The 22,423-nt window shown below is 34.0% G+C and overlaps 1 protein-coding gene across 3 annotated transcripts; it reads left to right on the forward strand.

Moving 5' to 3' along the window:
* The first annotated feature begins 3,502 nt into the window (after positions 1 to 3,502).
* Positions 3,503 to 15,497, forward strand: LOC105319302 (uncharacterized). Of its 3 annotated transcripts, none has more exons than XM_066078304.1 (13): positions 3,503 to 3,640; positions 4,470 to 4,728; positions 5,222 to 5,278; positions 5,738 to 5,820; positions 6,269 to 6,420; positions 6,761 to 6,883; positions 7,334 to 7,493; positions 8,340 to 8,684; positions 9,256 to 9,362; positions 9,806 to 9,924; positions 10,357 to 10,430; positions 10,634 to 10,798; positions 11,735 to 15,497. In XM_066078304.1, exons 2-13 carry the CDS (start codon positions 4,495 to 4,497, stop codon positions 11,910 to 11,912), a joined length of 1,797 nt encoding a protein of 598 aa, XP_065934376.1. In that variant the 5' UTR covers positions 3,503 to 3,640; positions 4,470 to 4,494; the 3' UTR covers positions 11,913 to 15,497. The 3 variants fall into 3 exon arrangements, with proteins under 3 accessions (XP_065934376.1, XP_011415085.4, XP_034339283.2); XM_011416783.4 differs by having other exon boundaries at positions 3,552 to 3,704; XM_034483392.2 differs by having other exon boundaries at positions 3,584 to 3,720.
* Positions 15,498 to 22,423: the final 6,926 nt, after the last annotated feature.

Raw genomic sequence — 22,423 nt, forward strand, 5'->3', positions numbered from 1 at the left:
AATTCACAGGAACGAAAACAGATTCCTTACGGAGATTTATAATGTGGAATGTTTACATCTTTTCTCCATTCGGAATACACTCGGAATACATCGCGCAATATTTCAACGTTATCATCCGGGCTTGCTGCAATGCAAAATCTCCGTAGACATCACATTTTTTAGCATTGTATTGAAACCTGATAAGCTAACAGGGGCGTTTTGACTGAGAAATCTTGGAAATTTTTCATACTTTTGAATGAACATCGTTTGGATCCTGTGGTATTTATAAATATCAAACAATTAAGCCAAACGTGAATCCAAAATATCTTGGGACAGAGTTTTTTAATAGAACAATATTATATATACGTGATTTCCCTCGGGTTTAATAAACTTGTTCAGTTAAATGTTATATTCTTTAACTAAAAGCTGTTATTTATTAAAACTTGAGAACTTTCATAAAAATGATTCCTTCTCCACATCTGATAAGAATTTAATTTGCTGCGTAAAGAATAAAAAGGGAGGGTGGGGTTAGTTTTTGCAATTCTTTATAATGTCAATGTCAAGGTATATTGTGTGTCATCGAAATATTGCTATCAAATACGATGAATGTCGAAATATGGTGCGTGTTTTCAATTTTTCACAAGACTCTGCACTATGACGTGAAAACAGTCACCTGTTAAAAAAAACATATCAGTTTACAATATATTATGTAGCATTAAGTTTTATCACGAAAGGGTGATACGTCATAGAAACACTGAGGCGTAATAAGGTACACGGAATGTGGAAACGTTGCATAAAAATGATTGAATATTAAACTATTCATAGAAATGATTTTCGGTTATTTTTCGAAAAATTGTCTTCGACAAAAGCCATTGACTACTTCCACTTGAGTTTTAATCGGATGCGATGAACATTCACATTGCATGGCAGTAACATTTAACCTTCCCTTTAAAGGAAAAGGCAAAATCACATCCTTAATTTTTTTTTAATTACAATTGAAAATATAATAAAACCAAGTATACTAGTACATGTATTTGAATGAATGAATTCCTAACAAAAAAATCGAAAAAAGGAACCCCACCCACCATCATCTTCCCGCATTGCCTAGCATTGATTGTCTGGGATTCTGAAGTGATTCAATGACTCCAAAAACAGAATAAACGAACGGCGGGTAATTCAATGATTAACCAACCAACAACGACATGGCAACATTATCTTGTCAGACGCCAGCTGACTCAATCGGTGGAACGCATGTCTGCGCGGGAGACTACAGTCATGGCTGACATCAGTCATAGTAGTACTCAAAGGAAGGATACCCACTCCATTCTCTGTCCAATATCAGTGTACATGTACTCCAAGCAAAGATTCACACTCCCTCCAATATCAATATACTCAAAGGAAGAATACCCACTCCATCCAATATCAGTGTAATTATAGAAAAGACACTCACTTCATTCTCTGTCCAATATCAGTGTACTCATTGAAAAGATATCAACTCCAATCTCTGTCCAATATCATTCTATGTCCAATAAATGTGTACTCATTGGAAAGATATCCACTCCATTCTCCGTCCAATATCAGTGTACTCATTGGAAAGATATTCACTCTATTCTCTGTCCAATATCAGTGTTATCATTGGAAAGATACCCACTCCATTCTCTGTCCAATATCAATGTACTCATTGGAAATATACTTACTCAACTCTCTGTCCAATAGCAGTGTACTCATTGGAAAAATGTCCACTCCATTCTCTGTCCAATATTAGTCCAAGCAAAGATTCCCACTCTATTGTCTGTCCAATATCAGAGTTAGGAAAGATACCCACTCCATTCTCTGTACAGATTCAGTGTTCTCATAAAAAAGATGCCTTTTCGATTCTCTGTCCAATATCAGTGTACTCATTGAAAAGATACCCACTCCATTCTCTGTCCAATAAATGTGTACCCATGGAAAAGATAACCACATCATAATTCATCCGAAATTAGTGTTATCTTGTTGGAAAGACACACTCTATTTTTTTGCAGCCAGAATGGACACATCCCTCCCTCCACAATGGTTGGACCAGGGGTTAATGAAGATAGGTAAGAGATATGACGGGGGGGGGGGGTGAAGGGGGGGGGGGGGGGGTGGTACCGTACCATCTCCTTAAATAGGAGCCCCACCATCACGACCCCATATCCCGTTTGTTTTTGTATTTCTTAATTTACATGTATTGTTCAAATGGATACGTTTAAAATTTCAACTTGACAGAGCTTTAATATAATGAACACTATCAAAGATTTCCTCAATTAATTACAGTTGTTTATGACGTACTCCAGAACTATCAATATGTTTCTTTCTTCTTATTTAAAATCTATAAGATTTGTCACTGTTGTAAATCTGGATGTCTGTGCGAGATCTCTACCTGATGTAAATTGTATTTAAGGACCACATGGTAACTGAAGGGATACAATGAATACATCGGTCTTCGTCATGCAGGATAACTTCCATCATAATTTCATCTTCGCTAGCCATGGGTCTTGACTTCGGAGGCACGTAGCATCAGGGAGGGGGATGGGGGGGGGAGCTCCCCCCTACCCCAACTTTTTCTAGTAGCAACAAATTTTCTTAAATTTACATATAAAAAAACTGAATCATCAAAAGAATGAAACGAAGAGTGAAATTAAAGTTATAGATACTACGCCACCCCCCCCCCCCCCTCCGATTAGGATTTTTAAGATTTTGAAAAGTTGTGTTTTTCGGGGGGGGGGGGGGTTTCTTATTCAAGATTTTTTGGATGAGTCTGCCCCCCCCCCCCCCCCCCCCCCCACACACACACACACTTTCAAAAACGATGCTACGTGCCTGCTTCGGTTCTTTTACCGCTCCCCTTGGCTAGCAAAGATGTGATATATTAAAACTTATCATATTAATTCTAGTAATCTCTAACACATAAGTGATCCTTAATTTCGGATAAAAGATTCTCTGTAGAAATAAGTATTGTGTAGGAATATCTGGAAACTATTGATTTTAAAATCCCGTCACGGTTCTGTTTCTCTTTTATATCCACGCATATAAACATACATGTACCATCTTTGCATTTTGCTACTTTTGAATTTTTAAAAATACAGTGCTAAGATATATTTCTGAATGTTTATAGATACGTTACAGTGTGAAATGTACGTACGTACAGTTCACGATGCTTTGAGCAAAATCAAGTTTTAAGGTGACATGCACTTGCTTTTCAATCAGTTCTGAGCGAAAAATCTACACCACAGGGGCTTGTGTCTGCACCCTGGTATAGTACAAAGGGTCTAACATTTATACAGAAACTGTAGAGCATTAAAACATTCGTGTATTATCATCTCCTCTGTTTCAACATTTGTATAACACTTTTCATCAAGAGTGACAACACTTTTTGTTGGGTAATTATTTCATCTGCATGCATGGTGGTTATATTGATCATAAACTGTTATTAAAAGTCCAGTATAAAGTTACATCCGTATACACAAAACTATTCTAGCGTAATCAGCTTATGTAACAACAACCGTCCCGATATCAAAAGTTCACAAATAAGTAGGATTAATCCGGAATCAATGCCCTGGGTTTTATTTTTAGTGACCTCCAATGTTTTCCTGTTTCCAAAACCCAGCTGATTTTTAGGACAATGCGCCGTATCACGGTATTGATGTCCTTTAATTATCACTTAATTTATTTGTCAACAGGACATGGCAAATTTAGTTCAGGTATATCATTTTACAGGTATCATATTTAAAAAAATGTTTTTTCTTATGTGAAATACTTGAACATGTTGATAAATAGTACATTTTCTAGAACAAGAGATTAACTTTTCGACCCTTTAGAAATAGGTCATGTAAATTCTAAAAAGTAACCGTATTTTTTAATATAAAAAATGAATTTTCATCTGTAAACAGCGATGTTGTCTTTAAAAGGCTAAAAATATTCGCAGTACTTGTTGGGATTTTTCTGTGTTACGTGTATTTTCACAAGAATATGCTTAAAACATGTAAAAGTCGAATTATTACTTTTTTCACATTTATTTCTTGGGATACTAATGCTTTAAGTTTATTTGATATGTATCTATGTACTTCAATTCACATAACTGTATGTGCGAGTTCTTTTGTGAGTTAAGCAATAATGAAATTCAAATATCGCCTATATTTTTTTTACTTCTGAAAGTAAAGTATTGTTCACATGTCTCTGACAACATTACATGCTAAAAGAGTAGGTATAATCCTGTATAGAAAGATGGCATAAATGAAGTAAAAAAATCTCAAGAATAGGGTGTCTGTAATTTTTAATATCTAGATGATGATATTTAGTACATGTATTGCATGCATCATAACCTTGGAATTGCATCATTATCATTGTCTATCAATTCTACAGTAATATATTGAGTAGAATCTCATCCACATATCCACCATTTCTTGTGCAGGATCATAAGGATTCAAACAAAAAGTACTGTAATCACAACATCTTATGAATTACAGGAGTGACTAAACACTAACAGCCTCTATGGGACCAAGAATCATGACATCAGAAGAAAAGGCTGCCAAAGAAACAGAGGAGATTCTTGCTGATGATCCTCCAGATTATAGTGATCAAGATATGTGTGTCAACCAAAATCAAGATGATAATCCAAAAAGGAAAGGCTCCATATGGCAGACAGCAAAAAACAAAATTAAAATAACGCCAAAAGATGCCACGCCCGTTGACTGGAAGCTGATTGGTCTGGTCTTCATATCAATGGTGAGACATGTTTTGTAAATTTGATTTTCAGCAACATGTATTCTTAGTGACATCGTCTCAAACTTGAATTACAGGTTGTGTCATCTAAGACAATACAGTATGATATGAATATAGTGAAGCGGTTTTGATTGGTTATAAATGTACTTTGTTATATCAGATAGGTTAAATACTGCATTTTTTAAAAATTGCAGAGTGGTCCTATGAACATAAATTTATAATACACCTGTTCATTGTGAATTTTTTTTTCTGTTGCAGGCACGTAGCATTGTTTTTGAAAGTGGGAGGGGGGGGGGAAACTCATCCAAAAGTGCGGGGGGGGGGGGGGGGGGGGGGGCAACTCCATGATAATTCAATTTTTTATATGTAAATCAAAGAAAATTAGCTGCTGTGGGCCTGGCCCCCCTTGATGCTACATGCCTGTGTTGTATTTGTATGCTGCACATAACAAATCTGAAATCAAATCTTAAAAAAGAAAAACAATTTTTTTTTTCAGTTCACCAGCTCATTCAGTCTTACATTCCTATTCCCATTCTTGCCAGAAATGATTCTGGTAAGTTGCCAACTACAGTACAAAATTTACAGTGCAATTTGTATTTACCAGCAGTAAATGTAACATATGTGTATATTCACTTGTACCAAGGAAGTTACAACATTTATAAACTTTTGTTTATTATTCAGTTTAATACAAATGTCATTTATGTTGCAGTTGGTGATGAAAATATAATTTTTTCAACAAATATTTCTTTCAATTGATTTTGAATAACAGGGAAGTAAAACAAATACATGTATATACATGTACTGACATAGATTAAATTTGTTGCTTCTCAATCCTCTTTCAAGGTCTTCTCGAATTCCAAACATTTTTGTTAAAGAGTTGTTAAAAAAGATTATTTACTCCAAATATGATACTGTATATGATACTACCGGTACTGAATATTACTATTTTAATAAATCCTGCGTTTACAACTAGACTCACATGAGTTACTTATAAACATATTTTCCCCTGTAGTTTTTTGGTTACCAAGAGACAGAGAAAGGTTACTATGCGGGGTTGGTAGCGTCCATGGTGTTTGCTGGCCGATCAGTCGGAAGGTAAATGATTATCTAATGGGGATTTAATCAGCTCTATATCAGGAAATCAATTGTTTGAACCATAAAAAATCTGTGCATAATCTTATCTTCATAGCTAACATCGTTATTTAAGAATACTTTAGATGAACATTTTTTCTTGATAAACAAAACTATTTCAAGTCTTAGCTCATATGTAGAATGGCTAAAAGAGAGAGAGAGAGAGAGAGAGAGAGAGAGAGAGAGAGAGAGAGAGAGAGAGAGAGAGAGAGAGAGAGAGAGAGAGAGAGAGAGAGAGAGAGAGAAAGAGAGAGAGAGAGAGAGAGAATTATTTACATTTATGATGTATCAGAAATTTTTTTCATTTTACTACAACCAAAGAAAATAAGTGTTATATGATAAGTGATCAGAGAAATCTTGGCAATGGAATTAAACAAAATATCAGAAGTCTGATTTCAATGTTTGCTTTCAGCTTTTTCTGGGGCTGGCTGTCGGACAGGATGGGGCGGAGACCGGTGATCCTGATGACCATATTTGGGAATGGCTTGTGTTGCTTGTTATTTGGACTGACAGTCAATCTACCTATGGCTCTTGTCACCAGATTTCTGGCTGGATTGGCAAATGGTGGGGGTTTAATATTCACAAACACGTACATGTGATCAATATAGGCTCACAAATTTGTTAATTAAAGAATGTTACTTTAGGAATATCACTTTTGAAAACTATATTTATCATTTCCTTGTGATTACTATAAAACTAGATGGATGTTTAGTGTAACGCCATGGCTCTAACAAATTTTCTGTACAAAAGAACAAATTTTACAAATGAATCAAGCATTATTTTTTTCAAAGTATGTCTTCAATGTATGAATGCCTTGCATACCGAAGCATGAAGATAGTTTAGCATTGAAAACCTGTATATAACTTGACAGGAAGCATAATGTTATTATTTTGTCTTTGGATAGGTACTGTTGGCATTGCTAAAACCATTCTGTACGAGATATCTGATGACTCAAATCAGGCCATTGGAATGTCAATCCTGTCGATGTCATGGGGAGCTGGGATTATTGTTGGACCGGCTGTAGGGGGTAGGTGTCTGACTTGATCCATGGACCAGAGACATTGAGACTGTAAACCAATGAGTACCACTACAAGAGACAATACTTTGAACCAATTTTTATCTGTGTGGGAATATGTTGCAGGTTTACTGTGTGATTCAAATATTGATACTGTAGATTCGTAATTAAATGTGAGGAATCAATTTCTGCATAAAATCGCAAGAAGCACATCACATGGATTTTATAATCCTGCTTTTATTTCTCTGACAGATGTAAACTAAATTAAACTATGATAAAAAAATCTGTGTTCGCGATTTCATATTTTGGCCATTTGTTGCCAAACGGATGACCCATTGAATTGAGTGCATAATATAAACATTATATACACTATGTCACCATAGTTACTAGTATTGAATTCTCTATTACTTGACTGGACATTGCGTAAATGACTAGATTATTTTAGTTTTTTTTTTGTTGCAGGTCTGTTGGCCACACCTGTGAAGAAGCACCCCTCTGTGTTTCTCCAGGGAGGGTTGTTTGATCAGTTTCCCTACCTCTTGCCCAGCCTACTTGTGGGAGGGGCCTGCTTTGTGGTTTTAGTGGTGGATTTTTTCCTTTTACCAGAGACAAGTCAAAGAAAGTGAGAACTTCTCCAAATTTCATTTATGATTTTACTTTAAAAAATCATTCTTATCAGCAAAAATAGAATTCTGTATTCACTTGTAAACATAATTAGGGTCCTGTTCAGTGCACTCCCTTCAATGATCAATCTGTCAGTCCATCCTTCTGTCCATCTGTCTGTTAGTGACCACTTGTCTGGAGCATATCTGCTCTCCCTTTTACCCAATCTGGCTCAAACTTCATCCACAGACTGTCTTTGGGTAAAGGGTATGCAGTGACCTTGTATCAAGTTTCTAGATCTAATGATAAGCTCATAGCAGAATTATGTGAAAAATCCAAATCTTATATTCTCTCCCCTCGTTCCAATCTGCTAATACATCACCACAGAGTGCCTTTGGTCAAAGGGTGTGCAGTGACCTTGTCAAGGTCATATCTGACCATACAAAATTTTTTTTTTCAAAGCAAATATACTCTCCTCTTCACACAAACAGAGTTTTGGATAAAGCATGTGCAGTGACTTTTAACCAAGTATGAAGATCTTCCAAGGTCAAATGAGAGGGTCATAGCAGATTTCTTTAAAATCTGTTTTAGGCTATATTTTATTCCCCAATAGCTTAATCTTGCTCAGATTAAACCAAAAGAATGCCTGCTTGAGCTTGAATTAAAGTTCTTTGCCAAATGGAAAATTTCAAAGTCATATGTTAAGGTAAAAGCAAAAACCATCTTAAGCTCTTTTCACTCTATTGTCAATTAATCAAACAGGGCCCTTTGAGGGTGTCTCAATTTCAGTGATGTCTAGTTGTCTAGCTAGATACATGTGAAAAGAGTAAAGAAATTTTGATAAGTTTTGCATCGTGTATTTTAGACAAAAAGAAGTGGATGTTGAGGTTGGGGAACAAAATGAGGAATTAGAGAAACTGGCTCCAGAATCTCAACAAGCCAAAACTACCTCGCCCAATGGGAAAATCTCCATGTCAGCAGAAGACCTGTACTGTCACACAGAAAGAGCAGTGTATGAGGTCAAACTGTACCAGTCCTGTCAGGAGCTACACAAGTCACATGGTACAAACATGGCCGCCATCAGACCAAGGTCAGTCTCTGAAAGTGGGGCTATGCTGACAGACGAGAAATTGACCATTGAAGTAGAAGTGAAAGAGAAGAAGAGCTTTCTAGATAAAATGAAGAACACCACTTTGTTTAGAATATTCAGGTATGATAAGGTATTGATTTGATGATAATAAATATCCAGACCCAGGAGGGAGGGTGGGAGGGGAATTTTTATTTTTCAGACTTGAAGTTTAACTGATTAAAAATTGGTAAAAAAAAAAAATATCTCTGTATAAAAAAACTTCTTTATTTTTCGCAAATAAAATTTTATTTTATTCGGGGGTATTTCAATGAGGCGGGAGGCAATTCCAAACAAACAATAATTTTATTTTGGCCTAATGATTCTTTATATTCAAAATTAATAAAATGCTAAAAGTCTGTTTATTCCCTGATAAATCAGGAACCAAATTGCAACAGGCTGTGCAAACTTATCTTCACAGTTGAATTTCAAAAACAACATCTTAACTTATCCACTTTTTGTTGGAAATGCTTTTCTTGACACTGTGAACAGTACATGTACCAGTATATACATTTCACATCAATATTGTAAATGCAAATGACTAAATCACAGTTATTTAAAATTCTTTTACATTTAATTTCTTAAGTAATCATGACATTTTTGTTAATTTTAGTACATATATTTGATTTCTTTATTTTTCAATTCTTCTATTCAGTATGCCAGATTGCACGAAGGCCATTTTCCTGTATACCATATTCTCTTTCTCTGCCATTGGTTTTGAAGAAATTTTTACAGTTTGGGCATCAACCAAACCACTTTATGGTATAAAGATATATAAATTTTTTGGCATGAAAACTTTAATAAAGAATCTTTGGTATGAGATAATCTTATTTACATGTAGTGCTACCTAAATTTATTACTGTGTACAGGGTTATTTTTGTGCCATGTTAATTTTTCCCTTCTTGACTTGCAAATGTATTGCCCCATTTCGAATTTGCCCAGACAGAGATGTGTTTAAAGAAAATTGATTTGAGACAATGGAATTCGCCCTGTCTTAAATTCACCCATCAACAACGAGGATTAAAAAGGCAAGAATAAAATGGGGCAAATATTTCCCTGTATACAGTACTGCTTCTATTATATATTTTTGCTTGTACAGTGACGTAAAAGTTGCATTAGTTATGGCATGTTAATGTTTACTTTAATTTTAAGCTTTAGTATCTGTTGATTTCAAAATACTGATTATCATGATCACTTCCATTTAGATGGACTGGGCTTCGAGTCTGATGAGATAGGCATGGTGCTTGGGATTGCCTCTGTCCCTATGCTGGTTCTAAATCTCTTCATCTATCCATTCCTCAACAGACTCTTTGGAACCAAAAAGGTATGCTTGCATCATGCATAGAGTGTTTATCACTCTAAGTTACAGGGAAATCAATAAAGATGTGGCGAGGAGAAAATTCATTTTGTAATTGCCTTCATTGTGCATATGCTGCAATGCACGTACGTTATCATCCCCCATAAATTAACTAAGGCTTTTCCTTAATAGACAATATTAAAATTGAGAAGAGCATATTTTTTATTAAATTAATGGAGTTGCAAAAAAAAGCCAAATTTTCAAAAAAACCACAAAAAACTCTCAGACGGGGGAAAAAAACTAAATGCAGAGTTATCGTGTCCTTTACCAATAAATTCATGGCCTCTGGGTCGGAGGTTCAGGGTGTACGGCAGGGCTAATGTGGCCTTATTAGAGAAAATCTTTCTCTTGACTTTCATTTGTATGAGAAAAACTAAAAAAAAAAAAATGTTATTTCAGACATTCATCATCTGTGGTTTTTTGAATGGAGTGATGATGACTGTAACTCCCATGTTACATCTCCTCCAGTCAAGGTATGATACTGTGTATAAAAATTCGTAAAATGCGTGGATAAGATCAAAATAATTTTAACTTTGGAATGTAATCATCTCAATGGAAAATACATGTAATAAAGAGTTAAGGTAACTGCATGAAGGATAAAGGTGTCAATGACCCAAAACTTTGACTTAAACTTTTTTTAAAAATTTCTTTATGATTTAAATGTTGTCAATTCCAGTTCCCCCTCCTTATTATGGACACTTCTGTTGGTGCTCATCATTCCCCAGAAGATTATGACCAGCTGTTCATTTACTGCAACATCGTTGTTTATAAACAATTCGTCTCCGGCTCACATGGCAGGGTCCGTTAACGGCATCGCCATGACAGCCACAGCTATAGCCAGGTAAGGAGGCATCAGTTGACATTTTGTACAGTTTATTGGCAGTGCTTCTCTGGAAAATATATTAGTTAAACTGTATTGTTAATAATAATAGATGATAATCACAAATCATATCTATTAGATTACTTTTCAGTTAAAAGAGTAGTATTTTCTGAAGTTATGTTGATTTGTACCAAAGTAAATGATCAGTGTTTTGTAAGCATGATGCATATTAAATAACTGTTACATATATACCAAAATTAGTTTCCTGATCACTCACTTCATATTCAGTTTTTTACCAAAATATATCTACATAAAACCTTATCTGGAGCATGTTGATAAACATGCTTAGTGGGTATCAGTACTTTCAGTACTTTGATCTTGTAAAAATAATAAGCTTTTATTGTTTAATTTTGAAATTACAAAAAAAAAAAAATTCAATATGTGTAGTGCATTTGAGCAGATATAAATGTCTACTACCCCAAAAATTGAGGCAAGTAGGATATCTCAATGCTCACTCTGAATTTGTTTTTCTTCACTGGATTACATCCCTTCCCAAAAGTAAATGATCAATGTTTTGTAAGCATGATTCATATTAAATGACTGTTACATATATATACCAAAATTAGTTTCCTGAACAATCGCTCCATATTCAGTTTTTTACCAAAATATATCTACATAAAACCTTATCTGGAGCATGTTGATAAACATGCTTAGTGGGTATCAGTACTTTCAGTACTTTGATCTTGTAAAAATAAGCTTTTATTGTTTAATTTTGAAATTACAAAAAAAAAAAAAATTCAGTATGTATAGTGCAATTGAGCAATTGAGCAGATATAAATGTCTACTATCCCAAAAATTGAGGCAAGTAGGATATCTCAATGCTCACTCTGAATTTGTTTTTCTTCACTGGATGACATCCCTTCCCCCTGTATTCCAGCTTTGTGTTTAATTTTTCAGGACTCTGGCTCCCACCATAGGAGGTAGTGTTTTTGCCTGGTCCATCAGTAGCAGTTTAGGACCACCATTTGATGTGAACATCGCCTTCTTTATGTTTGGTTTGATTCTGTGGGGTACTAGCGTGTACAGTATATTCATCCCTGAGTCTCTTAATAAAAAGAGAGTTGAATCAAAATGAATAACTGACAGTCTCAGTACAATGTACATCAAAACTGCAATAAGATATCAAACTTTGTGTGTAAAAATGAAAATTCCAGTCAAAACTTAGATGTGAATTTCATTACTGTGGAATCATTAGATTTCGTGGTGGCTCAATTTATCGTGGAATTCGTGGGTACCTCTCATCCACGAAATAACATCCTCCATGAATTGATAAATTATGGTAATAAAGTCTTATTTCCTTTTGTAGATATATAAGAATACACAAAATTAAGCCCCCAGGAACCTGTGAAATTTATGCCATCCACGAAAATTGGCTCTCATGAAATTTAATGATTCCACAGTATCACACAGATAAATATTTTATTTTAAATATGAAAATTTAACAAAATTTTTGTACATGACATATTTATTCTTTGCTTGTATTTAGAAACATGACACAAGGACAATCTTCTTTGATTACATTTTTTTTTTTGTAAATGTTGAAATTATAGTTATAACAAATCTGCAAATTAATCAGAACATGCACAACATTGCTAAACATTGCCAGTAAAAAGATTTCAGAACCATGATGGAAAGATTCATGGGTTGATCTGGTATTGATAGCTATGTTTTGTATAATAGGTATCTCTAACTGATATTTAGACATAAGCTACTCAATATTGATAACTATGCTATAGGATCTTCATGAGTATACTATGTAATATTGATAGCGGTGCTATATTATATTGATACCTATGGTATCCATTTTTGTTTTCTTTTTCTTTGAATTTGATGGTTAACATACACTGTAAAACATTCTTAAAATGTGCATTTTTTGGTTAAATTGTTTTTTTTTCATAAAACTACCAAATAATAGTATTTATATATTCATGCTGTATTGTTTAAAGGTCTAATGATACAACATAATTTATGTTTTTTTAAAAATCAGTATCGTTGTTTATAGCTACTGTAGATTCCTTATTATTTGTGAGGAATTAATATCCACGTAAAAATGTGAGAAGCACATCCTGCGAATTTTAAAATATCTCTTTTATTTTTTGGACATTCAGCATTCATGAATTTTTATGTTTTCCTGATTGGATGGAAATTATTGCTTTGCCCTATAGGAGAAAAAATGTTTTTTTTGGATTTGTTGCAACATATAATTAGTAGTACATGTACATGTACCAGTAATAATGATTTCCAGTTTTTCTTTCCAATTTGTTAATGAACTTCTTTTCATATAATGAAGTGCTAGTCAAAAATGAAAATGTATGGTATTTTGTATTTTGTATTTTAATCCAATGTCGATCACAGGTTCTCAACAACTGGTGAAGTATGCTTTTGATGACTGTTTATCACAATGTAGAGAATCAATTATCCTTGGAAGTTATTGACATCAGCATACAGTTGAATTTTGATACCTCAAACACTGATATTCCGAATACAATGAATATGTAAAATTGATTTGTAAGTCCCAAACACTTATTCTAGTATTAAACCCTTGATATCTCAATACAAAGATATCTTGGAAGTTTTTAAACAGTCCCATCTAGTTCAAGATAGCGAAGTTTGACTTTATTTATTTGTCTTAATTAGGTTGTAGCTCTAAGGATAAAGAAGCAGAATATGATAGGGAGTTTTATTTAAATTAATTGCAAAAAATATAGATGAATATCAATAGGATAATTCAGAATGTTAATTTTTTAAGTCTTTTGCAAATTTTATTCATTTTGCAAAAATTTATTGTCTTAAAAGAGTACAGACATACAAACTAATTTTAGAAAAAAATTCCCCAAGTTGTCATGGACCTATTAAACGTAAGTAAAAATTGTATCAGACATATTTTTGCCTTAAATGGTTCCATCCAGCGCTGTGTATTTTAAGACTTTGTTTACAGTTATTTGAAATTTACATATTAAGTAAATGAACTTTTATCAATAATCAGAGCATATCAACATTAAAAACTGACAATCTGCCACAATGTTTTTAAAATCCATATACATGTATTTAAAATGTTTTGTCATACTTTTATTGTAGTGATTTTTTAAATGATATTGTTAATATTTGTCATGGATTTTAGTTGGAAGGTTGATCATGACTTTTTATTTTTGATAAAGGTAATGTTTTTTCCCATGGCAACTGTTTTTAATGAAGTACTATTTATGATGGTATCATCGGTATCATTATTATCCTAACCTAGTCAGTATCTGGTGCTTTCATGTTGAATATGATATCATAACACTAGTATAGATTCCTTTCTTGTTACATAAAAAATATCAGTAATGGCCCATGCAGACCTGTAATCAATACTTGCCTTTATCCGTCTAACCTACTTTGTCTGCCCTTGTTTCCTTAACCCCAAGTTTTCCTTTTGGTCCAGTATCAAATATCATCTTTAAAAAAAAAAACTGCCAGCTGTCCATGTTTGGTCCATACACGACTCATGACCTGAGGGTAAATCATGACATTTGATTAATGATAATGTAATTACAGCATCAATACCATGACATTATTTGCTAGATACAATGTACATATAAGTAACATTTCAATATAGGTTCATGTTTGGCACAATGGTAGTGTACGTTATGACCCTGACCCAGGTAATTTGATCAAGGTCAAGGTCATGTCATCATCAACATGACATTTTTTTTCTAAAAGGCCTAATGAAATATGATTAGTATTTTTTGTTCAAATTTGATTTTACCTCTTATGGAGATATTATAATACAATGTACATGCACCCTCAGTAAAGCTTTGTTTGTCAACACAAATCCAATGTAAAAAAAAATGTCAACACAAAAAAATTCCCCTGAAATATACATTTATATTGTCTAGTCTGAGTATTTATTTTTCAAGGAGATGACACAACTTTCTATATCCAGAATATGAATGTTCTCAATGAGAAGTCGTTTCTTTCCCAACATACCCCATTGATTTTTACTAAGCCTCCTTTTTACACATGTTTCCATGATGTACAGCTGTCTCTTATATTATCTTATCAATTCAATCATGTACATTATTTTTTAAAAGATATTTTATGAGTAAGAAAATCCACAAAAAGGAATCCAGATTAAGGCTACTGCAAAAAAATAATAATTTGTCAACTCAAATGGTTTCTTTTGTGACAGAAATAAAACTTCTATTTCATTATTTTATTTTTATTTAGTGCTTGATATTTTGAACTGTTTGTTGTCTAGAATTAGATTTTAGACCATTTTCCAAAAGAAGGTAAATGCATATTTAAAAAAGCTAATTTGGATGGACGGAATGTCTCAAAGAATTTTTATGACCTGAAATTGAATTTATTGTTAGAACTTTTAATAAAAGGAATTTAGTAAGAAATGTTTTCCATAACAAAAAGTATAAGTTGTATATCATTGATATGATTGACATAGATATGCCCATGACCTTTATGGTAGGTTCAATGTGTATTAACCATGTCAACGTTTTCTTGTTTTTTTTTGTTTTTTTTATTTTGTTGAAATATTTTTGGTCACATGAAATAACATAATTAATTATGTGGAAAGGTTGTTTGTTAATGGTAACTGTAGTGCTAGTTTACATATTCTGGAATGTAGAGTTATACCGATTATTTTGAAATAAATATTATTTAGTTTAAATCAGCTTTTATCTTTCTTTTAACATGTTAATGTACATTTTTACCATAAGTAGCAAGAGTAAGGCACAAATGGATGTGTTTTACATACAACACTACTTGAACAGGCAATTCTGGAGATTAAATGTATAATCTAAAATCTTTAATATGGAAAAAAAAACCAGAGTTAATTATGTTGAAATATTTACATAGTACATCGTACATGTGTATCTTTTCAAGGTTTTGAATAATATACAAATAATATACAAATGCAGGGTTCTCTGACATACATGTAAATACTGTATACGCGGACAACTACCATAACGAATTCTTGATTGACATACTGAAGTTAATTTTTTTAAATAGTGCATTGAACAAACATAAGTTTTTATAAATTGCATAATTTTATATTACGATACAGTTATGCAACATGCTTCCAAATGATTTTACATGATATTGGGTGTTTTTGACCAACTTTCTTGAATCTAGCTCTATTAAATAAAGAAACTGCATCTTTATCAAATATGTGCCACATACTTCGATTTCAATTCAATCTCTTGATTGCAAAAACACAAAAAAATGAGGGGACATACAAGCTGTTGTTGGGCAGTTTCTGAGGTACATCGCATTATAAACCCTGACATATTTGTGAATGGAAACTATGTTATTGCTTTAACTGCCTTTTAACATGCACATGCGCAGAGGCAAAAACACACTTGGTTAAAAAGTAAGTAACATGCATATGATGTGTACTAGAAGTTAGAATGAAGCGCTTAGGAGCTGACATAACGCAGTTGGCAGCCGAGAGTAAACAGTTAGCAGCTGACAGTAAATAGTTGGTAGCCGAGAGTAAAAAGTTAGTTGCTGACAATAAACAGTTAGCATATGACAGTAAACATTAAGTAGCTGACAGTTAACAGTTGGCATCTGACAGTGAACAGTTAGCTGCAGACAGTAAACAAGTAGCAGCTGACAGTAAATAGTTGGTAGGCGAGAGTAAATAGTTAGTAGGTAACAGTAAACAGTTAGCAGATGACAGTAAAAATTTAGTAGCTGACAGTTAACAGTTGGCATCTGACAGTGAACAGTTAGCTGCAGACAGTAAACAGTTAGCAACTGACAGTAAATAGTTGGTTTCCGAGAGTAAATAGTTAGTAGGTAACAGTAGACAGTTAGCAGATGACAGTAAACATTTAGTAGCTGACAGTTAACAGTTGGCATCTGACAGACAGTGAACAGTTAGCTGCAGACAGTAAACAAGTAGCAACTGTCAGGAAACAGTTTGCAACTGACAGTTTTAAAAAGAAGATAATGGAAAAGGTAATCAAACCTTCACTGCTTATTTAGTCTCTCGGTTAATTCCTAATGCAAATGTTGAACCTTTTGTCCACTTTAATGACTGGCGATGCAGGTACAATCCTCGAAGTGAGCATATAAAATTAAAACAATCACGACCTCAGATTAAGTTAATTTTCATTTTGTTACAAAAAATTTCAATATGTTAAATAAATCTAATAATGTGTTAAACCATCATCGGATGCATTCTGTGATGCATCTTTTTACTACTATCTATTGTTGGTACATAATTAGGAACCAGGTAAAAAATTATTGCAAAGATGGGACCGGTGCAAATCGCTGTTGGACAACTATTTTAATGGGACTAACATTTTTTATATTAAGTACCCATGGAACTTTATACATTTGTACATCCTAATTATCTAGTATAGTCAGAACAAACAAAAATTAATATGTGTAAATTTAACTTACTGATATACTAATTCGAGAAACAAAAATTAAAGAGCGTTAAATGTCTGAAAGTTAAAAAACAGTTCTTTTAAAAAGATTCTTGTAGTATAAATGTGGTGAAGTTCTGATAAAAAAAGCATACTAAATATTGCCAATTACATTATGGTATAAGAAAAATACAGCAATTTAATGCATGGTCGCCATTCATACAATGTATATGCTTATGTTTTAAACATAAATTGGTTTGATAGTATTTGTATTTTTCTGAATTCATTCATTAGGTCTATCATAAAACAGATACTTATTCGTGTTTAGAACGCTAACATCAATTGAATAATGCAGTGATCTTGCATTATACTAGTATATACAAAACATATACCCATGAGTACAAGTATTAAAAGATGTGAAACGAATTGAACGCACCCATAAAATGGAATAACCTAACACCCCTTGAATAAACTGCCCCAAGGGTATATAAGTCAGCTCAGACGGCAACTGAGGCAGTCTGGCTGAGAAGCTCGAAGGCGACACATTGGAGAAGCCTGAGCAGATGGAGAAAAGTATAAGGAAGGCAATATCAGGAAAGTAGAGGCTAGGGTGGGAATTAGAAATTGTTTCACCAGCAGTATTGGTGTCTGGGGAATTAAGTTGGGAATCAGGGCGTAGAAGATCTGCATAAGATTGAGGCACCTGGTTCCCAATACTAATAGTAACCTAGTACCGGGAAGTCTGCGGTGACAGTATACCCAGTCTTTAGAATACCTGGTAAAGTCTCCGGTAAATCATTGTAATAGAAGCAAATCATGAAAACTCGGGAAGAGTAGAGGAAAATCTTCTTATAATCGGATCAATCAGAATACTTAGAGTATCTTAGGAAAATTATACATCCCTTAAAAAGAACCCTTATATTTTTTGTTGTTAGAGAAACACGTTACATTTTGGTGGCAGCTGGTTAAGGGATAGAATATTAATTTGATTTGAATCAGTAGTCCTATCATTTATTTGAATTATTCGTACTTTTATTTTACCTAGTGTTATTTTACCAAGTAGGTCCTGTGCTAATTTTACCAGATATATGTTTATGAAGTAGTATTAATTTGAGTCTGAGTCTTGGTATCGTGCGTTATCAAGTAAAGTTACCGAAAAAAGTTTACCAAGTATACACCTTCTGTAATTAATTGAAAATAGAAAACTTGGTAACAAATTAAATCAGAATGAGTAACATAGAAGATGATTTGATAGCTGACCTCAGTGCAATAGATGCCAGAAGGGAAAAACTCGGAGAACGTTAGAAAAATTAAAAACAACACCACAGAATACCAAGTCTTCATTAGTACCAGATTCCGGAGTAGGTTTTGGGCAAAAGATCTTTGACAATAGTTTTGATGAAATAGACTACAGAACGCCAAGAAATACAGGAGATAGACTTGGGCACATGAGATTTCCAGAGCCCGGTTACACATTGTACAAAGATAAACAGACCGACGGCCGAGATTTTCCAAAAGAAGAAGATAATAAATTTTCAAGTTTTGGAACATTAAGACAGCCAGTATTTACAGATATATATTTGACACCAACTTCTTCCTTAAATACTCGAAGCACTGTAACGTCAATACGAGGGTCAATCAAAAAATACGAAGACTTTTGTCATAGCTATGTTTCTTAACGTCATATCATTACTAAATTTGGTAGACATGATTTAGCAATAGTTTCAAACAATTTGCAAGAAAAAAGTTAATAAATTTCTTTATTTCTAAGAATTATTTAGAATTTAATCCTGCAAAAATGAGGTCACGGCGCACGGTCAAAATGTGCGTTATGTCAACAATAAACCGTATTATGTTGAAAGTAATATCTCCATAAATTGGGCTTAAAACCAAATAATATTGAAACTTCAAATTTAGTATAGTCAAAGTATTCTATGTACCAAATAATGACACGATATATTGTTTTGTCGAAAAGATATTAGTAACTAAAGTCAGATAGTCCTCTTTAGAATTGACTAAAAACATCGACGTCGCCGGACGTCACAGCGCAACGAGAAGTACAAATAAAATGGATTTAACTCAGGAAAAAGCCGATACAAGCTGTGAAAATGCTCAATGGTGCAAAAAATAAGTCAGCAATTATTTGCAAGTTTGCGTTTAACTGTTATTAATTTTGTGGGGGTGGTGGTCATTGTATTTTGAATATAAAACAGTCCGAAAGAGAGTAGACTATCTGTAAATATTTGGTCAAAAAAGAAGTAACGTCAACCGACGTTCAGGGTTATCCTTACTGTAAACTAAGAGATACACGGTTAGAAAATGAAAATTGTGAAGAACTAACTTATGATTCTCGTACAAATGTGTGCAAATAAGATGTTTAATGGTTCAGTGCCATTTTAAATTGTAAGGAGAAAGGCACAAGAGACTAAGCATGATATAAAGATGGGGTTTATCTACAAACTGTGCGTGTTTAATCTTGACGTCATGTTTTGAACGTTACCGTGCGCCGTGGTGACAAAACATGTTGTTTTTAAAAAGGGGTAACATAAATACCGTTTCATCAAATGGTCTAAAACTTCGCATATCAATAACATAAGTGTTGGTGCACAGATTAATCTGTTAACTATGACTTTCATGAAAAATATATGATAGACAGCCACATTGTCTTCGTATTTTTTGATTGACCCTCGTAGCTTCGTCCACTGTTACATGGTCAAGTAAACTTAACCCAGTTCATGAACTTCGTAGCCCTGGTATGTCTTTGAATGACAATGATCAAAATACAATGCCCAAAGAAAATCCTTACGGAAAAACGATAATGAAACCAGCAACGTACGATGGATCTGGGTCTTGGATAGACTAAAGCTCATTTTGAAGCATGCATTGACATCAACTCGTGGAATTCACGCCAGAAATGCCTGTACCTAGCAGCATCATTACGGGGACAGGCTCAAACTGTTCTTGGTAACATAACAGGTTCAAATAATACTTATTCAGAGTTATGTGATGCACTTGAGTCAAGATTTGCGCCAGCTAACCAGACTGAACTCTATCGGGCTATGCTGAGAGAAAAACGGCAAAAAGCAAATGAATCTTTGCCAGAACTTGGTGAAAGCATTCGGCGTTTAGCACATCTCACATACCCAACAGCTCCTAGGGAAGTTATCGAGATGATAGCTAAAGATTAGTTTGTCGATGCACTCACTGATTTTGACACGCGGCTTCGAATTCAGCAGTCCCGACCAAAATCCTTAAATGATGCAGTACGTTTTGCAGTGGAAATTGAAGCATTTTGTAGAGCAGAACGTCAAAGAAGAGGGGATGTGGGATTTGCAAGAAACACAAGCAATGACCAAGTGGCAGATGATGCTCAAACAGATCAAAGTGCCAGGGAAGAGCTAAGACAATTGAGAGACGAAATACAAACTTCTCTTAAAGATTTAGAAAAGAGAATTTCTAATGTATTTTCAGTAAAAAGAGCACACGTTTCAGCTATTTCCAGCAATTTTAACAGAAAGCACAACTTCCCATTCAAATGTCACTACTGTGGAAGAAAAGGCCATAAGATGAAGGACTGTTTCTTGAAAAACAGACAGGATGAATGTAAGAGGCAAAAGTCAGACTTAAAACATTCAAATTGTCTGAAGGGAAATAAAGAATCGCAACTGCAAACTAGTACGATTGTCTCCAGTACAACCTCAATTAAGGGTGAGCAGGAAATCAAAAAATCTGGCTTGTTCATAAATGCGATGGTAAATTGCGTTCAGTGTAACTTATTGTTAGACACCGGTGCTACCCTTACCATTCTATCAGATAGTTTGCATGCTGAAATAGTAAAAACTGGTGAAAATGAACTTGCGTCAGTTACACATGAAATTATGAATGCTGATGGTACACCTTTGATCGTGCAGGGAAGAGGAACTTGGTACTCAGAAATTATGTTGTAAGGCTGTGGTAGCGGATGTAAAAGTTGATGGGATCCTTGGCTTGGACTTCTTACAGAGCAATACATGCCTTATAGATGTTTGTGGCAAAAGGGTGTATATTAATGGATTAGAGCACAAACTACAACTATATGAGAGTGTGGGTTGTTGTCGTATTTGTCTCTGTAAAACCATACAAATTTCTCCCAAGAGGAAATTCAAATGTAATCTTTGTGATCAGGCTTTCAACAAGAAGACCGTACTAATGCGACATATAAAGAGATGCACCCTAGTCGAGAAATTAAAGGTAAATATAAAGTGCCAGTGGAGCAACCAGGAGAGAAATCTCTATCAAGGAAGGTTGATGTTGAAGAGAATTGGCATGAAGACATTGGTGAACTCCTGTTTGAAGAAGTGGATCTAGAAGCGGAGAAGAAAACTTTGCAAGTGTTAACAGGAGTAAAGAAAAGAAAGATCTCGGCAACCCTACACAAAGATGTGCAAAACTGGGAAGATGTATCGGGACCAGGCGATAGTGTTGCAAATGTTCAAGAGGCGACCTTCGATAAGACACAAAGAGTTGATGCTGAAACTCAAACTGACACGGTGGTTAAAGAAGTCAAGCCAGGAAAGAACCGTCGGAAAATAATCCGAGTCATTAAGAGATTTTGAAAGGATGGCGAGATAGTAGCGCATTTAGAGAAAGACATATGGAATGATTGACTCGGTTCCCAATATTAATTGGAACCTAGTACCGGGAAGTCTGCAGTGACAGTATACCCAGTCTTTAGAATACCTGGTAAAGTCTCTGGTAAATCATTGTAATAGAAGCAAATCATTAAAACTCGGGAAGAGTAGAGGAAAATCTTTTTATAATCGGATCAATCAAAATACTTAGAGTATCTTAGGAAAATTATATATCCCTTAAAAAGAACCCTTATATTTATTGTTGTTAGAGAAACACGTTACTTACAGATGCATATAATTTGAAAAAAAGGTAAATGATAACCTATCTTTTTCCTATACCGGTATCTAAAAATTAATAGGAACTGTTACAACTGTGAATGCTAAAATACTTACAATAATAATCAATTAAAAAAATAATTTTCCTTCGATTCAACGGTAGTTATTCACAACAAAACGAGCGCATTATTAGTATATATTTGCATAGATCAGTCTATTCGTTATGCACATTTTATTCCAGATTCCCAGGTCTTTAAAGTTCAAGGTTTTCTCTTTTAACGGTAGTTATACACAAAAAACCCAGAGTCCATTATTTCATTAAGTAGTAAAGA

The sequence above is a fragment of the Magallana gigas genome, chromosome 3 (genome assembly GCF_963853765.1).
Source record: "Magallana gigas chromosome 3, xbMagGiga1.1, whole genome shotgun sequence".
Lineage (NCBI taxonomy): Eukaryota > Metazoa > Mollusca > Bivalvia > Ostreida > Ostreidae > Magallana > Magallana gigas.